Here is a 16,997-nt window from a genome sequence, read left to right as displayed (position 1 = left end):
AGTCCTTCATTAAAACGCAAACACCCGAGTGGGTGAATGTATTGTGTGCTACAACGTAGCAAGGGTCAGAATAGTTTAAGGAACATCAATCATATTTCACAAGTGACGTACATCAAATAAAGTTAGACCATTAATGCTCTCATTGAGGAGAGATTATTCCTCCCCCCAAAAAACCCTTTATTATGAATGATGAGAGCACAGAGACAATTATATTAATATGAGAAAAGCTAACAATACTACAAAGTCTACAAAAAACAAGGCAACGAGAACTTACGACATCTGTAAGATCTTGGAGACAGTTGGCATACCATTCTTTATGGCTTCACAGGAGAGTATGGATTCCAACACTGCCACTTTAAAAAGGAAGGAAAAGAAAGAATGAGCAGATTTTTATACTGCAGGAACACGTTTGCTAACACTGCTTTCCTTGTTTTGGGACAAAAGATTAGGCACTGTTGTGTAACGCTCCCTAACGAACCTTTCAACTAAGACAGTTCAAGAGCAGTAAATATTACTTTTACTAGGTGATCAGAAACTGTGTAGTAAAGAAAGAATGACAAAGCAACTCAGTGTATCTGTGCTGTGTATATTTCTTCAGGGAAAAACGAATCTCACAATATAGAAATGTACAGGTATGGTACATTTTTTTATTGTAGTTAGTTTAGCAAATAATTATCCAACCTCAGAAATCTCCTTCTAAAGCCACAAGATGTTTTAAGTAGGTTTCTAGTGTATTCCAATATGTCCTTTTAGTTTGATTAAAAGAAAGACTGACAACTGAAGTTACTTTAAACAGAGGCTAATACCTCCCCAATAGTATACTGACCGACTGATGCCGATGGAGCAGGAGGGAAGCCGTCCACTGGGATTGAATCTGGAGGTCTTCCATACGTCATTTCATACAGTAAGTGACCAAAGCAATGTACATCAACACCTTCTAAAGTCTAGGAAGACAAAAGCCCAACTTGCTCGAATCAAGCAATTTTGCACAGTTCAGTTTCAAGATTTATAATGATCCATTAGAGAAGGATGGGCTTGTGATTAGGGCACAAGACTGGGACTCAGGAGATAAAGGTTCAATTCCCAGTTCTGCCACCAAACCGTGTGACCTGGGGCAAGTCCCTGTCTCTCTATGCCTCAGTTCCCCATTGATAAACATAATCCCAATCCTCTCATGCTTTGCCTGTCTTTTCTATTTAGATGCTAAATTTGGAGGGGAAGAGCAGTCTTACTATGTACACAAACTGCACCCAGCCCAAATGGCTCCTCTAATAAAGTAACCCCTTCACAAGTGATCAATTTGGCATTTTCAGTTGCAGGTGACAATACAGCTTAATAATTGACCTAACTATTTTTTGTTCACACAACCCTTATTCCTACAAAATAAATATAGGGTTTTTGAAAATCATAATACTGAAAGGAAGTCTTGAGCTAGCGCATTTTTCTAATATTATTCAAACAGTAAACACCGAGGTTTAATATACTATATGTAAATGTATTAACAGGAATAGTACACATGCCCACACCATCACAGATTTCTAACCAGCCAGTAAGTAGATAAAAAGGAAAGTATTCAAAGAAAGAACTATTTGTACAAAATACCAGAGAGAGTTTAGTGCATTTGGCTTAATTTAGCATAGTGACCTAAGTGTTAATGGAGGATGGATGTTCACTGGCTTTTAGATTTAGGTTTAGTAGCAGACACACATATGTGGCTGCACTTACTGGCTAAGACTTTAGTTAGTTTTGATGGCACGGATAATTAATATAGCCATGAACTTTTGAAAGTTTCTTTGGCAACTCAGTCCAACTGTTGAACAAGGTCAGCAGCTGTGCCATGTGATACCTTATGTAATTTATTACGAGTACTTGAGAGCAAGGCAACATACCAGTTAAAAGCTTGCAAGTTCTACAACGGGGCAGATTTCCCAACAGAGGGAAAGTTAGGTCTAGCTTTTCTGCAGACACAGTGTCCTGTGATGTGCAAATCTGCACCAACTCCCACCCAGTTTATGAGTTTTGAAGAGCCAGACGTCTACATAATGCCTCTAGCCCATTCATCTTAGAGAAAACATTCTCTATTTCATTCCAGAGATATGGTCTAACTTGAGCAGATGCCTACAGAAGTCATACTTTCTACAACAGCATTAAAGTCACTTTTCATGGTTAACAGACTATTGTAATATTTTATTGTCAAGCACAAATTGTTTTACTATCACATCTATGATGAATTTTCACATATGAAATATCTATTTGTCGCTTTATATTTTAAGTGACTTACATTAATTTTCCGAAATTGTGAAAAATATGATCGATAAAAGGATGGGAGTCCCAGCAAGGAATTCTCTAGATCCAGCAACCTGCATGTATCACCATCCAACACCACATTGGAGGAATGTAGATGCCCATAAGGAAATCCTTTCTCATGCAAGAATTTTAATACCTGAAAGATCAAAGAGAAAAAAGTGTCACTGCGAGGACATCTGTTTGGATGATTGTCAGACAACGTTTGAAGTGTACTTAAAAGAATGCACAGTGGATGGATAAGCTCCCCAAACTCTGGGTCTTTCATTTTTCCCCATTCAGCTCCCACCTTTTAGCCACACTGTCAGAGTCAAGCCATCTTCTACAGCTCTTCATTCACAGACTGGACTGGCACCACATGTATGATCGCACTCATCCCTACACCTCACCTGGTGGTTTCCCCAACCCATTAGGCTCTAGAGGTTCACGTTCTCACATTCCTCTCTAACAACTGTTTCCTCTAGCCACTTCAATCAGAATCTGCTGCATTTGGGTTTCTTTTAACATTGCACATAAGTAGCTGGAATCTGAACCATCCTGTCTCCCCCCATAAAGGAACTATCCTGTGAGATGCTGTCATAAATATAAAGGGAAGGGTAAACCCCTTTAAAATCCCTCCTGGCCAGAGGAAATCTCCTCTCACCTGTAAAGGGTTAAGAAGCTAAAGGTAACCTCGCTGGCACCTGACCAAAATGACCAATGAGGAGACAAGATACTTTCAAAAGCTGGGAGGAGGGAGAGAAACAAAGGGTATGTGTGTCTGTCTATATTTTGTCTTTGCCGGGGATAGACCAGGAATGAAGCCTTAGAACTTTTAGTAAGTAATCTAGCTAGGTATGTGTTAGATTATGATTTCTTTAAATGGCTGAGAAAAGAATTGTGCTGAATAGAATAACTATTTCTGTCTGTGTATCTTTTTTGTAACTTAAGGTTTTGCCTAGAGGGGTTCTCTATGTTTTGAATCTAATTACCCTGTAAGGTATCTACCATCCTGATTTTACAGGGGGGATTTCTTATTTCTAATTACTTCTATTTCTATTAAAAGTCTTCTTGTAAGAAAACTGAATGCTTTTTCATTGTTCTCAGATCCAAGGGTTTGGGTCTGTGGTCACCTATGCAAATTGGTGAGGCTTTTTATCCAACATTTCCCTGGAAACGGGGGGGTGCAAGTGTTGGGAGGATTGTTCATTGTTTTTAAGATCCAAGGGTCTGGGTCTGTAGTCACCTAGGCAAATTGGTGAGGCTTTTTTACCAAACCTTGTCCAGGAAGTGGGGTGCAAGGTTTTGGGAAGTATTTTGGGGGGAAAGACGTGTCCAAACAGCTCTTCCCCAGTAACCAGTATTTGTTTGGTGGTGGTAGCGGCCAATCCAAGGACAAAGGGTGGAATATTTTGTACCTTGGGGAAGTTTTGACCTAAGCTGGTAAAGATAAGCTTAGGAGGTTTTTCATGCAGGTCCCCACATCTGTACCCTAGAGTTCAGAGTGGGGGAGGAACCTTGACAGATGCACACCTGTATTGCTCTTCTCCCATGGACTCATGGGAGTTTCCTAGCAGACTGTGGGAGTTTGACCTCTTCTCCCACAATTCTACAGGGCTCCCAAAAGGGCTTCTGAAAACTCCCGGAAGCCTCTGCTTCAAAGCATCATGTCAGAAACAGTGGGATAGATGGGGCAGGACACCAAGGATCAAGAGCAGAGAAAGTTCTTTTGGATAAAAGGATCTCTGGCTCTGGTTAACATTGGTGCCAAGATTCATGATTTCTCACCACCAAGTGCTAAAGGGATAAAATAGACTGGACTAAGGAAAACATCAGAAGAGGAGATATTGTACTATGATCTTATCAGCATAGATAATATGATCTTAATCAAGAGATCTTGAAAGTTGACACTGATCAAACAAACACTCACAATAAACCTGGAAGTCATTTTCATGTAAACAGCACCAATATTGAAAGGTTCTTGGAGCAGAATAAGAGGCTGATAAAAGGGGTTTATTTACTGTGTCTTAAAAATAAGAAAAGGGTCAAACGGAACAAAAAAAATGTCTACAATATGGTTTTAAAACTTTTTTTGGAAGACTAATACATTTAGTGATGTAGACTGCAGCAAGTAAGAGAGATTTAAAAGGACGCCGCTAACTTTAATTTTTTCTTTAAAATTTACTAAATTGGAAAAATTCCAGTTTCTGATGGAGCACCCTTTTAAGTACGTTAGCCCTATTTTTTCAAAAAAAAAAAAAGTTACCATAAAAGCACTGATAAGGGTATCTCTGCTCCTGTCTATATTTATGGGTCTTTCCGGCAAGAAAAAAAAGGTAGTTACTTAGTCCCCAGTGCAGCAATTGGATCCATATGGGCAGACCCTGGCACCTGTGCAGAGCTCCAGTTACATCACAATGAGGGCTCCATGCAAGCATAAGGGTCTGCACACAAGGATCCAGTTGCAGAATGGAGGCGTAACTATGCAGGGGACCACACTGAACTGATTACACACACAAAGTGTGGCCAAATGTACAAAATAAACTAACTGCAAAAGGATACAACATTCTTAACTCCCTTCCATTATAATAATCTTAGCTGTTAATTATGAAGAGATTATCCCTTTAGTCACAAATGCATGTTAGACAGTAAAAGGAGTTACCTCTAGTATTTGTCTCCCAAATGTTTTTATTTGCTGAAGTTCAAGACCTTGAATTTTTTTGGGATTGCAGTACTTCTTCAGGAATGGGTCTTTGGGTTTTGCCTTAAAAAAAAAAAAAGTCCACAGCTATTAATGAACATCTAAAATGCCATGTTCATACTAAGCAATTATAAAGAAAAAACTCGATTTACTCAACAGTAAAACATAAAAAGCACTTTCTACTATTATAAACATACGCTCTAAACACCATAGAACAACAAAACATGGCAGAGCATTTTGCTAAAAATCTGTGCCAATCTACAGTACCTTATAGATCAGGTCCTTTAGTGTTCCCTTCTCATTGAATGGTCTAATTACCAGTGCTGAGGATTCATTGGCTGTGGCAAAAGTGACTTTGTAAATGTAGGGATGCTGCCAAAAGAAGAAGGAAGATTCATACATTTTAATGTGGATTACAGTAAATTCATGCTAGATTCATTTAACAGAGAACATATGTCCTGAAGCAATATCATGCATTTGAATGATTTGTTTATCAAAATGACAAACCAGAGTCTGTAGTCACATCTGCTTAACAGACCATTATTTTAGTCTTAACCAAGGGCCAACAAAGCAGGGATTTTATTCAACTTCCACTGAAGTAGACAGGAATCTTAATACCAATTTCAGTAACAGCTGGATCAGGCCCTAAATTAGTAACTCTCACACAGGGATGTGCGCAGGAATTTAAATTTGACTGCATTTGAAGGAGCACGTTCTGTGCCCCTGCCGCAGCCCTGGGACTGGAGGAGCTTGCTCTGCCCCCACCAATTATTGGGGGGTGCCCATGCCCCCCCTTGTGCACACCCCTGCCCACACATGATAAAACAGATGCACTTAACCCAGAGGTGACCAAGCACAGGGTGTAGGGGAATTTGGTGGGCATCAGGGGAAGTTAGGAGGTTGCAAATCTCATTACCTGTGCTCTTCCTCCTGATCTCTTACACTGCAGTCAAAGTCACTAGCTTGTTGACTAAAAAAGGTTAAGGGTCCAGGCCTGTAAACACTCATGCATGTGAGTAACTTTATACAGCATAGTCCCATTAAACTCACATTAAAGTGTTGTTGCCACTGTGTCAGTTCCAAGATATTAGAAAGACAAGGCGGGTGAGGTAATCTCTTTTACTGGACCCACTTCTGTTGGAGGGAGAAACAAGCTTCCGAGCTTACACAGAGCTCTTCTTCAGATCTGGGAAGCTTACTCCGACTTGGTTGACACTACACACTCTGGTATAACTGTCGCTCTGGGGCATGAAAAATCCACACCCTTGAGCACTGTAGTTATACCAACCGTAACCCCCATGTAGACAACGCTGTGACAGCGGGACAGCTTCTTCCGCTGACCCAGCTACTGCCTCTTGCGGAGCTATTAAACTGACAGGAGAGCTCTCTCCCATCGGCTCAGAGCATCTTCACCAGACGCGCTTCCACAGCAGCGCAGCTGCACTGACGTAAATTTGTACCGTAGACCTGACCGTAGCGTCTCACAGCTAAGCGTCTCACAAGACGGAACAGATTGTTTAGCATAAGTAGTTGAACAGTCCCTTGAAATACGTCTTAAGATGTAGTGGCCTGTTATGTTTCCTATGACAAAAGGGGTATTAATGGGCCACGTCACCTTGAGTGGTCCCTTGAAATACGTACTATTTATGCTAAACAATCTGTTCCATCTTGTGCTTAGCTGTGAGACACCAAATGTGGTTATGTCTACATGAGAGCACTTACAGCCTGCACCACTGTAGTGCTTCTGGTGAAGATGCTCTCAGCCAACGGGAGAGAGCTCTCCCCGTCGGCTTAATGACTCCTGCCTCCATGAGAAGCGGTAGCTATGTTGGGGGGAGAAGCTTTCCAGCCAACATAGCGCTGTCTACACTGGCGCTCAGGTCAGTATAACTTATGTTGCTCAGGGGTGTGGATTAATCATCTGTTATACGAAGTAATTTGTAGCAGAGACAAGGTCTAAGTTTCTCAGACCTGAAGAAGAGCTCTGTGTAAACTCGGAAGCTGGTCTCGCTAACCAACAGAAGTTGGTCCAATAAAATATATTACCTCACCCACTGTGACTCTATTTATGCTGGATAAAGTTACTCATGGCTTTGTGGGCTCAGGCCCTAGATCTGCAATACAATATGAGGTAGTTCAAGGCTAAGAATTCACAGCACTAGTTTCATAACCTTTTCAGAAATTAATATCACTCCCTGGAGTAACTCAGTGCAAGTGAGCACTATTTACTTTCTGCTGACAACTTGGCTTGCAGGATTGGAAAAAACAACCATACACATTTAAAACTTGGCTGTAAGAATTATTCCCAAGGTGTCTTGCTTTTTGCTGTGAGAGTCTCAAAGCGGAAACAGGCCGCACAGGGTTCCCTTTGGAGTCAGCAAATACCATTCCTTATTCAGATAGAGTTACTACTACTGGATCCTGCCATGTGGTGTTCCCTGGAACATACGAAATCAGAGCACTGCCTCCATTATTTCCACAGCCTCTGCCTCCAGGCTACGGACTGATTGCAGACAGAGCACAGAGAATCAAAACACATTTCACTGATATCCATTAGATCCTCAGGACATCTCTGATGATTTGTTAAACAATTAAATTTATAGACAGCACTATTCTGACAGCCTGAAAATCTTGGACATTTACAATCAAAGTTGATGCTAACTCGAAGTATTATGAAAAGATAGGAAGAGAAAAAGCACAGCAGCCATGACTTTGACATTTCTGGCATTACTACTTTCTTGGGCGATTACATATTACCTCACCAGGGTTTAGGAGGCTTAACTAGTGTTGACAAAGGCTTTGAGCTCTTCAGATGACAGCAGTTTTATAAGTACACAATATTTTTATATTAGACTGCATACACTTTTTCAGGATTAGTCCTCATAAGAGTTAGTTTTGGGTTGGCTCAGTTTAAGAGTCATCAAGGTAACACTCACAGAACAAGAAGAAAGAAGTTTCACTGCGCACTGGAAGTCTTTATCAGACAAGTATTTATCAGGGCCAAAGTCAGCCTAGAAATGAATACAAACAGTAAGTCATCAGCTGAATAATATACAGAAAAAGATGGAAGGATTTTCATTTAGTTTTCTCACAAGTTACTAAAACAGCTGCTTCTGCAAAGTTTACCTCTAGAGTAAAAGAGGGCAAAATATAATGTAAGGTAATGCTTTATACATTATGGAAAGAAAAATTCTAGAAGCTAAACTAGCTCACAATTGGTTCACATTGTCACTTAGAGCTGGATCCCAAGCGCCCAAGTTTACATGTTTCTGTTATTCACATGCAATATCTGATAAAACACTATGAAGCTAGGCTTCACGAAAATAAGATCTTGAGCATGAACTCAAAACATTCCTTTTGTTGGGGACGAAGGCAACCACACAGATGGGGACGAAGGCAACCACACAGAGGGGTTTTATAATGCTGCTTGGACCAGTTCATTTATATAGCTATCTTGAAGAACCTGAAAGTAGGATGAAATTTAAGATGCAAGCATACCCAACTTAACATTAGTCGCTCCTTTGGTTGATTCTTACTCTTCATTAAAAAATACCTCTTACGGATTCTCCAGCCTAGGAGGAAACACAGGTTTCATTTTTGTTTTTAAAAAAGCTACTGAATCATAGCAGGGTTTATGTGCTCACTCTTTATTATGCTTCTCCAATAAGAAAATTCTTCTATATTTACAAAGATCTCTATCAGTGGGGCATTATACCAACATACACCAAAATTATGTCAGTGTGGAAAGATACATAAATAATTTAAGGCTTCAATGCTTAGTATTATCAGTAGTAAGACTCCAAATCCTTCATCAAATTCAGTTCCATATACATAATGATAGTGCTCTTCTAACTTGGCTCAAACTGCCACCATAATTCTTCATTTTAATTAAGTCTCCTTCACAAAGAGAGACATTTAAGAAGAGAGAATTGACCAATATATTTCCCCCCAAGGAACATTAATATGGCAGCCATGTCTCTCCTTGACCAGAGACCCAAATTGCCAATTTCTTACCTATATCTTTTAGTGGCTCTACCACCTCCCACTTTGGCTCCGACCGGAAGAACATCGAAACATGCTGTAAGGCAATTTCTGCAAAGAGATTTTTAAAAGTCTGTTAATTATACACACATTGCTGAATGGTCAGAGTTAGAGGCAAACTGCAGGGATTCAGGCTTTGCTTCACACGTAACAAGGCAGCAAAATTGTTTCTTTTTTTTAAATTAAGTCACAAAACATGGCTAAAAAGCGTCTGAGCTTTTAACCTGAAGTAGTTTAGATCTTCAAAGAGAACAGTGTAAATCAGCTGGTTTAGGGAACGCAAACTTCATGAACTAACATTTCTGCTGTACTAGAAATGGGCCTAAGCCACAAGATCCAACACCACCCCAAGAGACAGTTCAGATCCAGATCCAAAGCTCATGGTTTGAATTTCCCCATGTCCAGTCTGCCTCACAAACAGAACATTTCTTTGTCATTCACCTTTAATGCCAAATTTTAAAACCTTAATTGACATTTAATTCTGCCATTACTATGTACAAACTATTCATCTATTTATTTCACTCTTTGCTGCTCTGCTCCTGCTGAGCAGCAAGAGCTGCCTCGTGCAAAGGCTCTTACTCCCCTGTCGACATTCTGCTGGCAGCCTCCAGCTTGCAATTCTGAAAAAATGAAACCATTCCAGATTACTGGAGACAGACAGTGCTCCCCTGCAGCTGGAAAGGCAACTCTGTTAGGAGTCACAAGGTGATTTAGAATCGATCATTAGGGAAAGCAGGCAATGCACTGAATGCATCCGATGAAGTGAGCTGTAGCTCACGAAAGCTTATGCTCCATTAAATTTGTTAGTCTCTAAGGTGCCACAAGTCCTCCTTTTCTTTTTTCAGGCAAACAATGAAACTTCTCTAATGTCACTGATCTTGTCAGGGACAAATAGTGCAAGTGAATAAGGATGCAGGGTTTTAGATTTTATTTGACCCGTTGTGTATTATTTGCCTATGACCATTTGTGGAAACATGCTTGGAGAAGGGGAAAATGGTGCAACAGCCATTGTTTATTGGTACAACAGTGACTTAAAGTAATGCCACATTAATGGGGTCTGCCAAGATCATAGGCAGTGACTTAATCATTATTAATTCCCCTGGTACTTGCTGTAACAGTAATCTTGATGAACTTGCTCAGAATTAATATGGATGTCAGAATACTTCTTACAGGATCACCACTGTTTGTTCAGTGGTAACTAGATGAGCTAATATTTTAATGTATTACTTATATTTTAGGTCTCCTCCATAGCTTAACATAAATGTCAGAGAATGTTTAGGGGAAGACAGTTAACTGTAGGCAGAGACTGCAGACACTAGGACAGGGCTGGCCAAACTTACTGACCCGCAGAGCTGTATATGACAATCTCCAGAAGTTCGAGAGCTGGGACGTGTCTGCCGAGGCTCGGGGTTTCAGCCCTGCTCCTGCTGTGAAGCCCTGAGCCCCAGCAGGTGCGCCCCACAGGGCTGAAGCCCCAAGATTCCCCTCCTCGCTGGGCAGAAGCCACTACCCTACCCCCTGCTGCAAGGCAGAGATTCCGAGCTCTCTCCTCCCCCCCGCCCCCCCCCGATAGATGGAGAAGGGGGTAGCAGGCAGGGGGTGGGGGGAAAGGGGGCTCTGCGAGCTGCGCTTTAACTGTAAAAGAGTTGTATACAGCTTGCGAGCCACAGTTTGGCCACCCTTGCACTAGGATATTTCACAAAGGGGGAGTGGACACAAATGGAAAGTAAACGGTATGTTTCTGCTTTGCTAGGTTGTGCTTTTATGAACATAAAGGTTTGCATTTCACAGTTTATAGGGGAGTTGACACTATATGTCATCTCTGGTATGGTTTTCCCAGTGGTTAGTGCTACAGAAATAAATTGTAGAATGCCTTCCTTTGTTTAAAACTTCTTTTTGGGGTGAATTAGGCTATCACTTTACATCAATCTGGCACATTTTATAGGTCTGGGGTTCACCAACAGAGGGGGTGCCTCTGGGTCATCTCCCCTCCAGCTGCAATCACATAAGCCATTTCTCCTCTTACTTGCAATCCTGAGGACCTCCCCCATCGCCCTGCAAAGCCACCTAACTGCAGCAACTAGTTACAAGGGGAAGCAATATTGAGCATATTTAAATTTACTTTCTGCTTTCTTTACTGAAACGTAAGTTTGAACCAAGGAGAGAAACGAGAACCATTTGGTTAGCAAGCTTCCTCCACAGATGATCAGCAAGAGCTCCGTGAACAAGTTTGAGAGCTGCTGTCATTGGTTTTTTAGAATCTTCTGCATTTAGTATCTTCTGCAAGAACAGAGTTTTCAGTCAACAAGATCCGAAGAAAATTGCTAGTCTCCTACAAAAGGATCTACTGCCAGCAGCTTTAGTATGGACAACATTTAGAAAGTCCAACAGGAAAATCTTGTTTGGACAGGTACCATAAAATTCTTCCTTCTCTCATACTTGCCTGCTACATGCTGGACTATGGAGAAAGGGGGAAAACATACAAGTCCAGAAGCAGCAGTACATGTTGAAGAAGGAGGATTGGTTCCTAACAAGCTGGATGAGCTCCCAGAATGACAGTCAGTATGGTCAATTATTTATTATTAGTATTAAAAACAAATCTACACGCACATGCACACTTTAAATTTTTCCACCTCCCCAATTTATACTATGCACGTATCAACATTTCTCAAGATGCATGATCAAAGCACATCACACGCTTATTTATATATTGCCACAAATTTACACAGTGCTTTGCACAGATCAGGACACATTCCCAGCTCTGAAGAATTTAAAATCAAAGTAGAATCATAATACAATAATACATAAGTCTTTTACAGTGCTTTTCATCAGTAGATCTCACAGTGCTTTACCAAGAGGCAAATATCATTATCCCCAGTTTATAGGTAAGAAAATTGAGGCACAGAGAGGTACAGTGACCTGCCCAAGACCACCCAGCAGGCCAGTGGCCAAACCAAGAATAGAATCCACTTTTCCCAAATGCCAGTCCATGGCTCTATGTGTAAGGCCAAACTGTACACATGGGACAAGACATTGGACAGCAGCCCAGGAAAAGAAGGTGTAGCAGTTACTACTAATGTGAAGAAGACAGGAGGGATTACTGGAGGAGGTGGGTTTCAAGGAGGAATTTGCAAGAGGAAAGCAAGGGAAGTTGACACCCCAGGTAAATTCACTCACCCTTATTGGTTAAATGGGAAGAGTTTTAGAGGGTTAAGCTTGTCTCACCCGCGTGTTACTGTAAGGATGAGTTAAAGTCTATACAGCACTCTAGAAAAGGACTACCTTAAAAAACAAAGCAAATGAGACATGGGGCTGGATGTCAGGATTCCAAGATTCTATTCCCAATGGCTCACTATGTGACCTGGGACAAATCACAACCTCTGCCTTAGTATCCCCACTACAGAAGTGCCACCTCTGTATAACACTGAAAGCTAGGCATGAAGAATGCTAAGTGTAAAAGTGCCAGCTACCCATGATGCAGTGGGCAGGAATTTGAGAGCTATAACAGCAGTACACAGTAATATATGGGGTCTCTATAGAAACCATGAAGAGTTTGCACCATGGGCCTCACAAAGTACTCAGCAAAGCTGAACTAGTTCCCTGTGTTTCTTGGCTCACTACCCTAGCTCAGCTACAATAGTTTAAACTGCCCCTAGGTAGTCTTATGTCTCCCCTCTTTACATTTCCTCCTACTGATTCTCTCGGTCCTGGCCACTCTTTGTGGTACTGTAACTGGAAACTTGGTAACAGTACAATTAATGCACAGATCTGCTTCATGACAGACAGCATGTGGGCACTTCAGAGTAAATTCACTCCTCTACATCCCAGTATCACTCCTTAATAGTATTAATGCACAATTTATAAGGTGAGACTGGTCCTCTGTGTCTGGAAGAGGAAGTAAGTTTCTCCTGTGCCCTTCACTCAGCAACTATCATTTATTAATGCAGTTTTACAATCCTTCACTTACCAGTATAGTTTACAGAATAGTTGTTTGGATCCAAAAATTTCTTTACCAATTCACAATTGGACAGTATGTGATTGGAAGTGATGACGTTGAGATAGTTCTCAAGTCCCTTCTGTCTTTCAGCGATGAATTCACGATCCATATTCCCAATCAACTTTTTGGGAGGTAGAGGTAGACTCAGAGCCGAGATCTTAAAAAGAGCGGAAAGATAATATTATCAAAAAACTTCCTCTTTTAATATCTCATGGAGGTAAATAATTGAGCCATACAACACTAGTTTTGCGCTGTTCTAAGAACCAGGTAATTTTTAAAAAGTGGATATTCAGAAAGTCTATATTGGCATTTTGCCTTAAGTTCTGTGTTTGTACAGTGCTGAAATAGTCTGATATGTACTCTCATCTCAGAATGTAGAGATTTGTATATGTACCACCACCAAAAGTGCCAGGAGATTTAAGTGCAAGAGCCACACTAACAAAATGAGAATAAAGCACGGTGTTTTCTCAGCATACCTATGTCATAGCACAAACCAACATTGCATCCTAGTGTCTGCTCTTGACAAACTCTCTTCTCTCCCATTTAACTTGTGCACAGATTGATAATAGTTTCTAATTCATGCACTACCATTATTGTGACTTAAAGAAGCCAGCAGTAACAGTTTTTAACTTGCAGTTTCAATTATATGAGATAATTCTTCACATCCCATTCTAAAATTTTTGCTGTGTGACATTATACAGGTAGAGCTGTTATGTACACCGCAGAAGCACAGGCGCCGACTCCGTGGGTGCTCCAGGGCTGGAGCACCCACAGGGAAAAATTGGTGGGTGCTCTGCACCCACTGGCAGCTCCCCGCCCCCCCACCCTTCCCCAGCTCACCTCCACCTCCTCCCCTGAGCACGCTGCCGCGACCCGCTTCTCACCCTAGCTCCCAGCACTTGCACCACGGAACAGCTGTTTCATGGCAGCAAGCGATGGGAGGGAGGGGAGAGGAGGGGGAATGCGGCGTGCTCAGGGGAGGAAGTGGGGCTGGGATTTGGGGAGGGCTCCAATAGGGGCATGGAGGGGGCGGAGTTAGGGCGGGGACGGAATGGGGGCTGGGATAGGGGCGGAGTCAGGGTGGGGCCGGGGGTGCGAGCACCCTCCGTCGCCAGGAATAGTTGGCACTTGTGCCCAGAAGCACTATGTTCTAGTGGTGGATCACTGTATACCCCTTACCTACATGTCGTGAGGCTTTAGTTAGTTAACGTTCATGAAGCACTTACAGCTCATCAGATGAAAGATGCTGCAGAAAGGCAAGGTATTATTTTAAAGAAATCAAAAGATTGTGTTTGAAAAACAAAGATGTAGGTTGAACACAGTATTTATATCTACTTGCGTCATATGAATTGATACACAATGAATTATTCATCTTTCCAACACATCCCTGTACAGCAAATCAAAGCAGATGCCTCACAGTTACTGAGCCTTCATGGGAGAAATCCTTAAGAAACCGGGTGTCTGTCACAGAGGCCCATGGTGCCAGCTGGCAAAGGGTTCCCTGTTCTGTAACAGCAACTCCTAACAGGCCTGACAAACTAACTACACCTATCAGAGGGGTAGCTGATGCGTATTAGTCTGTATCCGCAAAAACAACGAGGAGTCCTTGTGGCACCTTAGAGATTAACAAATTTATTTGGGCATAAGCTTTCATGGCTATAACCCACTTCACATAAGATCTTAAATGAAAGCCAGGATCACACTGATCCATATTGTTGTGAAATGTATGTACAAATACTGTGTCAGAAGTTGCAGACATGCGCGCATGCACTCAAAATATATTCCTAAAAGTGTCTGAATGAAGGCAGGGTTGACAAACCGGTTTCTATCAGACAAAGGATGTGTATTCAACGGTCTGCCTCAGTTCACCTGCAAATCAAACAGCAGAAGCTCTATTTGCATACGCAGTCAACATGAACTCAGCACACCAGCGAATAAACCCCGGAGGGGGTCATCCTGACTTTAGGAACAACATAATGAATTTTGGGGGTTATAAGGAGAAGGAAAGCCTAAGGACACCTCTATCCTTCTCTGAGGAAGGATAGCGCTTGGGGATAGTAAACCTGGTATTTCTGTGAGTAGCCAGTGACAGGCTGGATGTCACAGGGGAAGACTCCAAGGGGTATCAAGGACTGGGGTGCACCTATTAACCGGCAAAGCGAAGTGAGGGCTCGCTTTGGCTTGAGGAGACTGTATGACAGCGTTGCAGAAAAAGAAAGTTGTGGGTACACAATAGCTGCTTTTCTAAAGAAAATAGTTCCGGCACTGGGGGGACACTTCCCCACACCGCCTCCAAGTGCTCAAACTGGAAAGTGGAAAGAAGGTGGGAACATTTGGTGGTTATACAATCCCCACTTCTAACTTCCACCAGTTGGAAAAGTAGGAACAGTTTAAAAAGCTGGAGGAAACCATCACTTTTTGAGAGAGGAGGCAATGCCCTTGCCCTTTTCCTGCTCCTCCCTCCACACCCACGTGAGCTCTTCCCAATCCCTGGCATTATCAATGTTGATAAATGCAAAGTAATGCACATTGAAAAACAATCCCAACTATACATATAAAATGGTGGGGTCTAAATTAGCTGTTACCACTCACAAAAGAGATCTTGCAGTCATTGTGAATAGTTCTTTGAAAACATCCACTCAATGTGCAGCAGAGTCAAAAAAGTGACCAGAACGTTGGGAATCATTAAGAAAGGGATAGATAATAAGACGGAAAATATCATATTGCCTCTATATAAATCCATGGTACACCCACATCTTGAATACTGCATGCAGATCTGGTCACCCGTCTGTGACGTTATCTGGTTAAAATATGACATATAGATCATTGTTGCAACCACTGTTGTATATTTGCAACAAATCTTGTAGAAAATGTGGCATGTAAGATGTCTATGGAAAGGTTATGATTTGCTGGTTATGATTGTGCTATCTGTATGCATGCATCATTTTTGTATTTGAAGTTAAGTATTGGCTCTATACCTGGATTTCAAACGTTTGCTCTGAGGGAATGCCCACAAGGTAGTTAGCCAGCACATCTTGGAGGGACTATTCAAATTATGTGGCTCATCAAGAAACAAACACTTAACTGACAATGAACCATGGGAGATGCCATCTACACTGAATGGACAGTCCTGCAAACGTGCTGTTTGGGGTATAGGTAATGGCTTTTACGGTGTCCAAACCTTCATGCATGGACACGTGACTTGCCCATGTGACTCCAAACACCATCTTGTCACCTGTAATTTTCCACTAGCTGTGCTGGGGGCTTTGTTTGAAACAATGGGTTTCCCTCCACATGGCAGAAGATATAAGACTCTGGAAACCCCTCCATTTTGCCTCTTTTCTGCTCCAACCTCTGGACTATGAACTTATATTAATGGAAGCATTCTAACCAAGGAATTGAGACCCTTCAATGATTTGGAAGCAGCCAAAGACTTGACTTAAGCCAGCAGTTTATTTCATCACTGCTACAAGCCTGAACCAAGAACTTTGCAATTATTGTATGTATTTGATTCCGTCAACCAATTTTAATTCTCACCTTTCTTTCTTTCTTTCTATGAATAAACCATTAGATTTTAGATATTAAAGGATTGGTATCGGCGTGATTTTTGGGTAAGATCTAAGTTATATATTGACCTGGGTGTGTGGCTGGTCCTTTGGGATCAGAAGAACCTTTTATTTGAAGAGGCTGGTTTTAAAGAACCACTCATCTCTAAGCGTAGTGTTTTCGGTGGTAATACAAGGACTGGAATGCCTAGGGAAACCACTTTTATGACTTCTTGTTAGCCAGTGTGGTGAAACAGAAGTTTACTTTTGGGGGATTAGCCACCAGTCTTGGGGTGTATCAGCCCTATTTTTCAGTAGTTTGTCCTGAATTTGGCATCCTCAGTTGTGACGCTCTGAGGCACAGTTACACCATCTCAAAAGAGATATACTAGAATTGGAAAATGTTCAGAAAAGGGCAACAAAAATGGTT

At 41.6% G+C, this 16,997-nt stretch overlaps 1 protein-coding gene across 5 annotated transcripts in view; it reads right to left on the bottom strand.

Moving 5' to 3' along the window:
• PXK (PX domain containing serine/threonine kinase like) overlaps positions 1–16,997 on the bottom strand; it is a 54,038-nt gene that overhangs the window by 21,751 nt on the left and 15,290 nt on the right. For all 5 annotated transcript variants that reach the window (XM_037905561.2, XM_037905563.2, XM_037905562.2 and 2 more), the window contains 9 exons: positions 12,993–13,179; positions 8,999–9,076; positions 8,483–8,556; positions 7,921–7,995; positions 5,252–5,356; positions 4,946–5,047; positions 2,282–2,443; positions 827–944; positions 275–353 (listed from right to left, as the gene is read on the bottom strand). In XM_037905561.2, coding sequence (XP_037761489.1) covers positions 275–353; positions 827–944; positions 2,282–2,443; positions 4,946–5,047; positions 5,252–5,356; positions 7,921–7,995; positions 8,483–8,556; positions 8,999–9,076; positions 12,993–13,179 — 980 coding nt within the window. The remainder of the gene's footprint in view (positions 1–274; positions 354–826; positions 945–2,281; positions 2,444–4,945; positions 5,048–5,251; positions 5,357–7,920; positions 7,996–8,482; positions 8,557–8,998; positions 9,077–12,992; positions 13,180–16,997) is intronic.

Source organism: Chelonia mydas, chromosome 7, assembly GCF_015237465.2.
Source record: "Chelonia mydas isolate rCheMyd1 chromosome 7, rCheMyd1.pri.v2, whole genome shotgun sequence".
Taxonomy (NCBI): domain Eukaryota; kingdom Metazoa; phylum Chordata; order Testudines; family Cheloniidae; genus Chelonia; species Chelonia mydas.
This window is presented reverse-complemented; position numbering and strand designations above follow the sequence as displayed.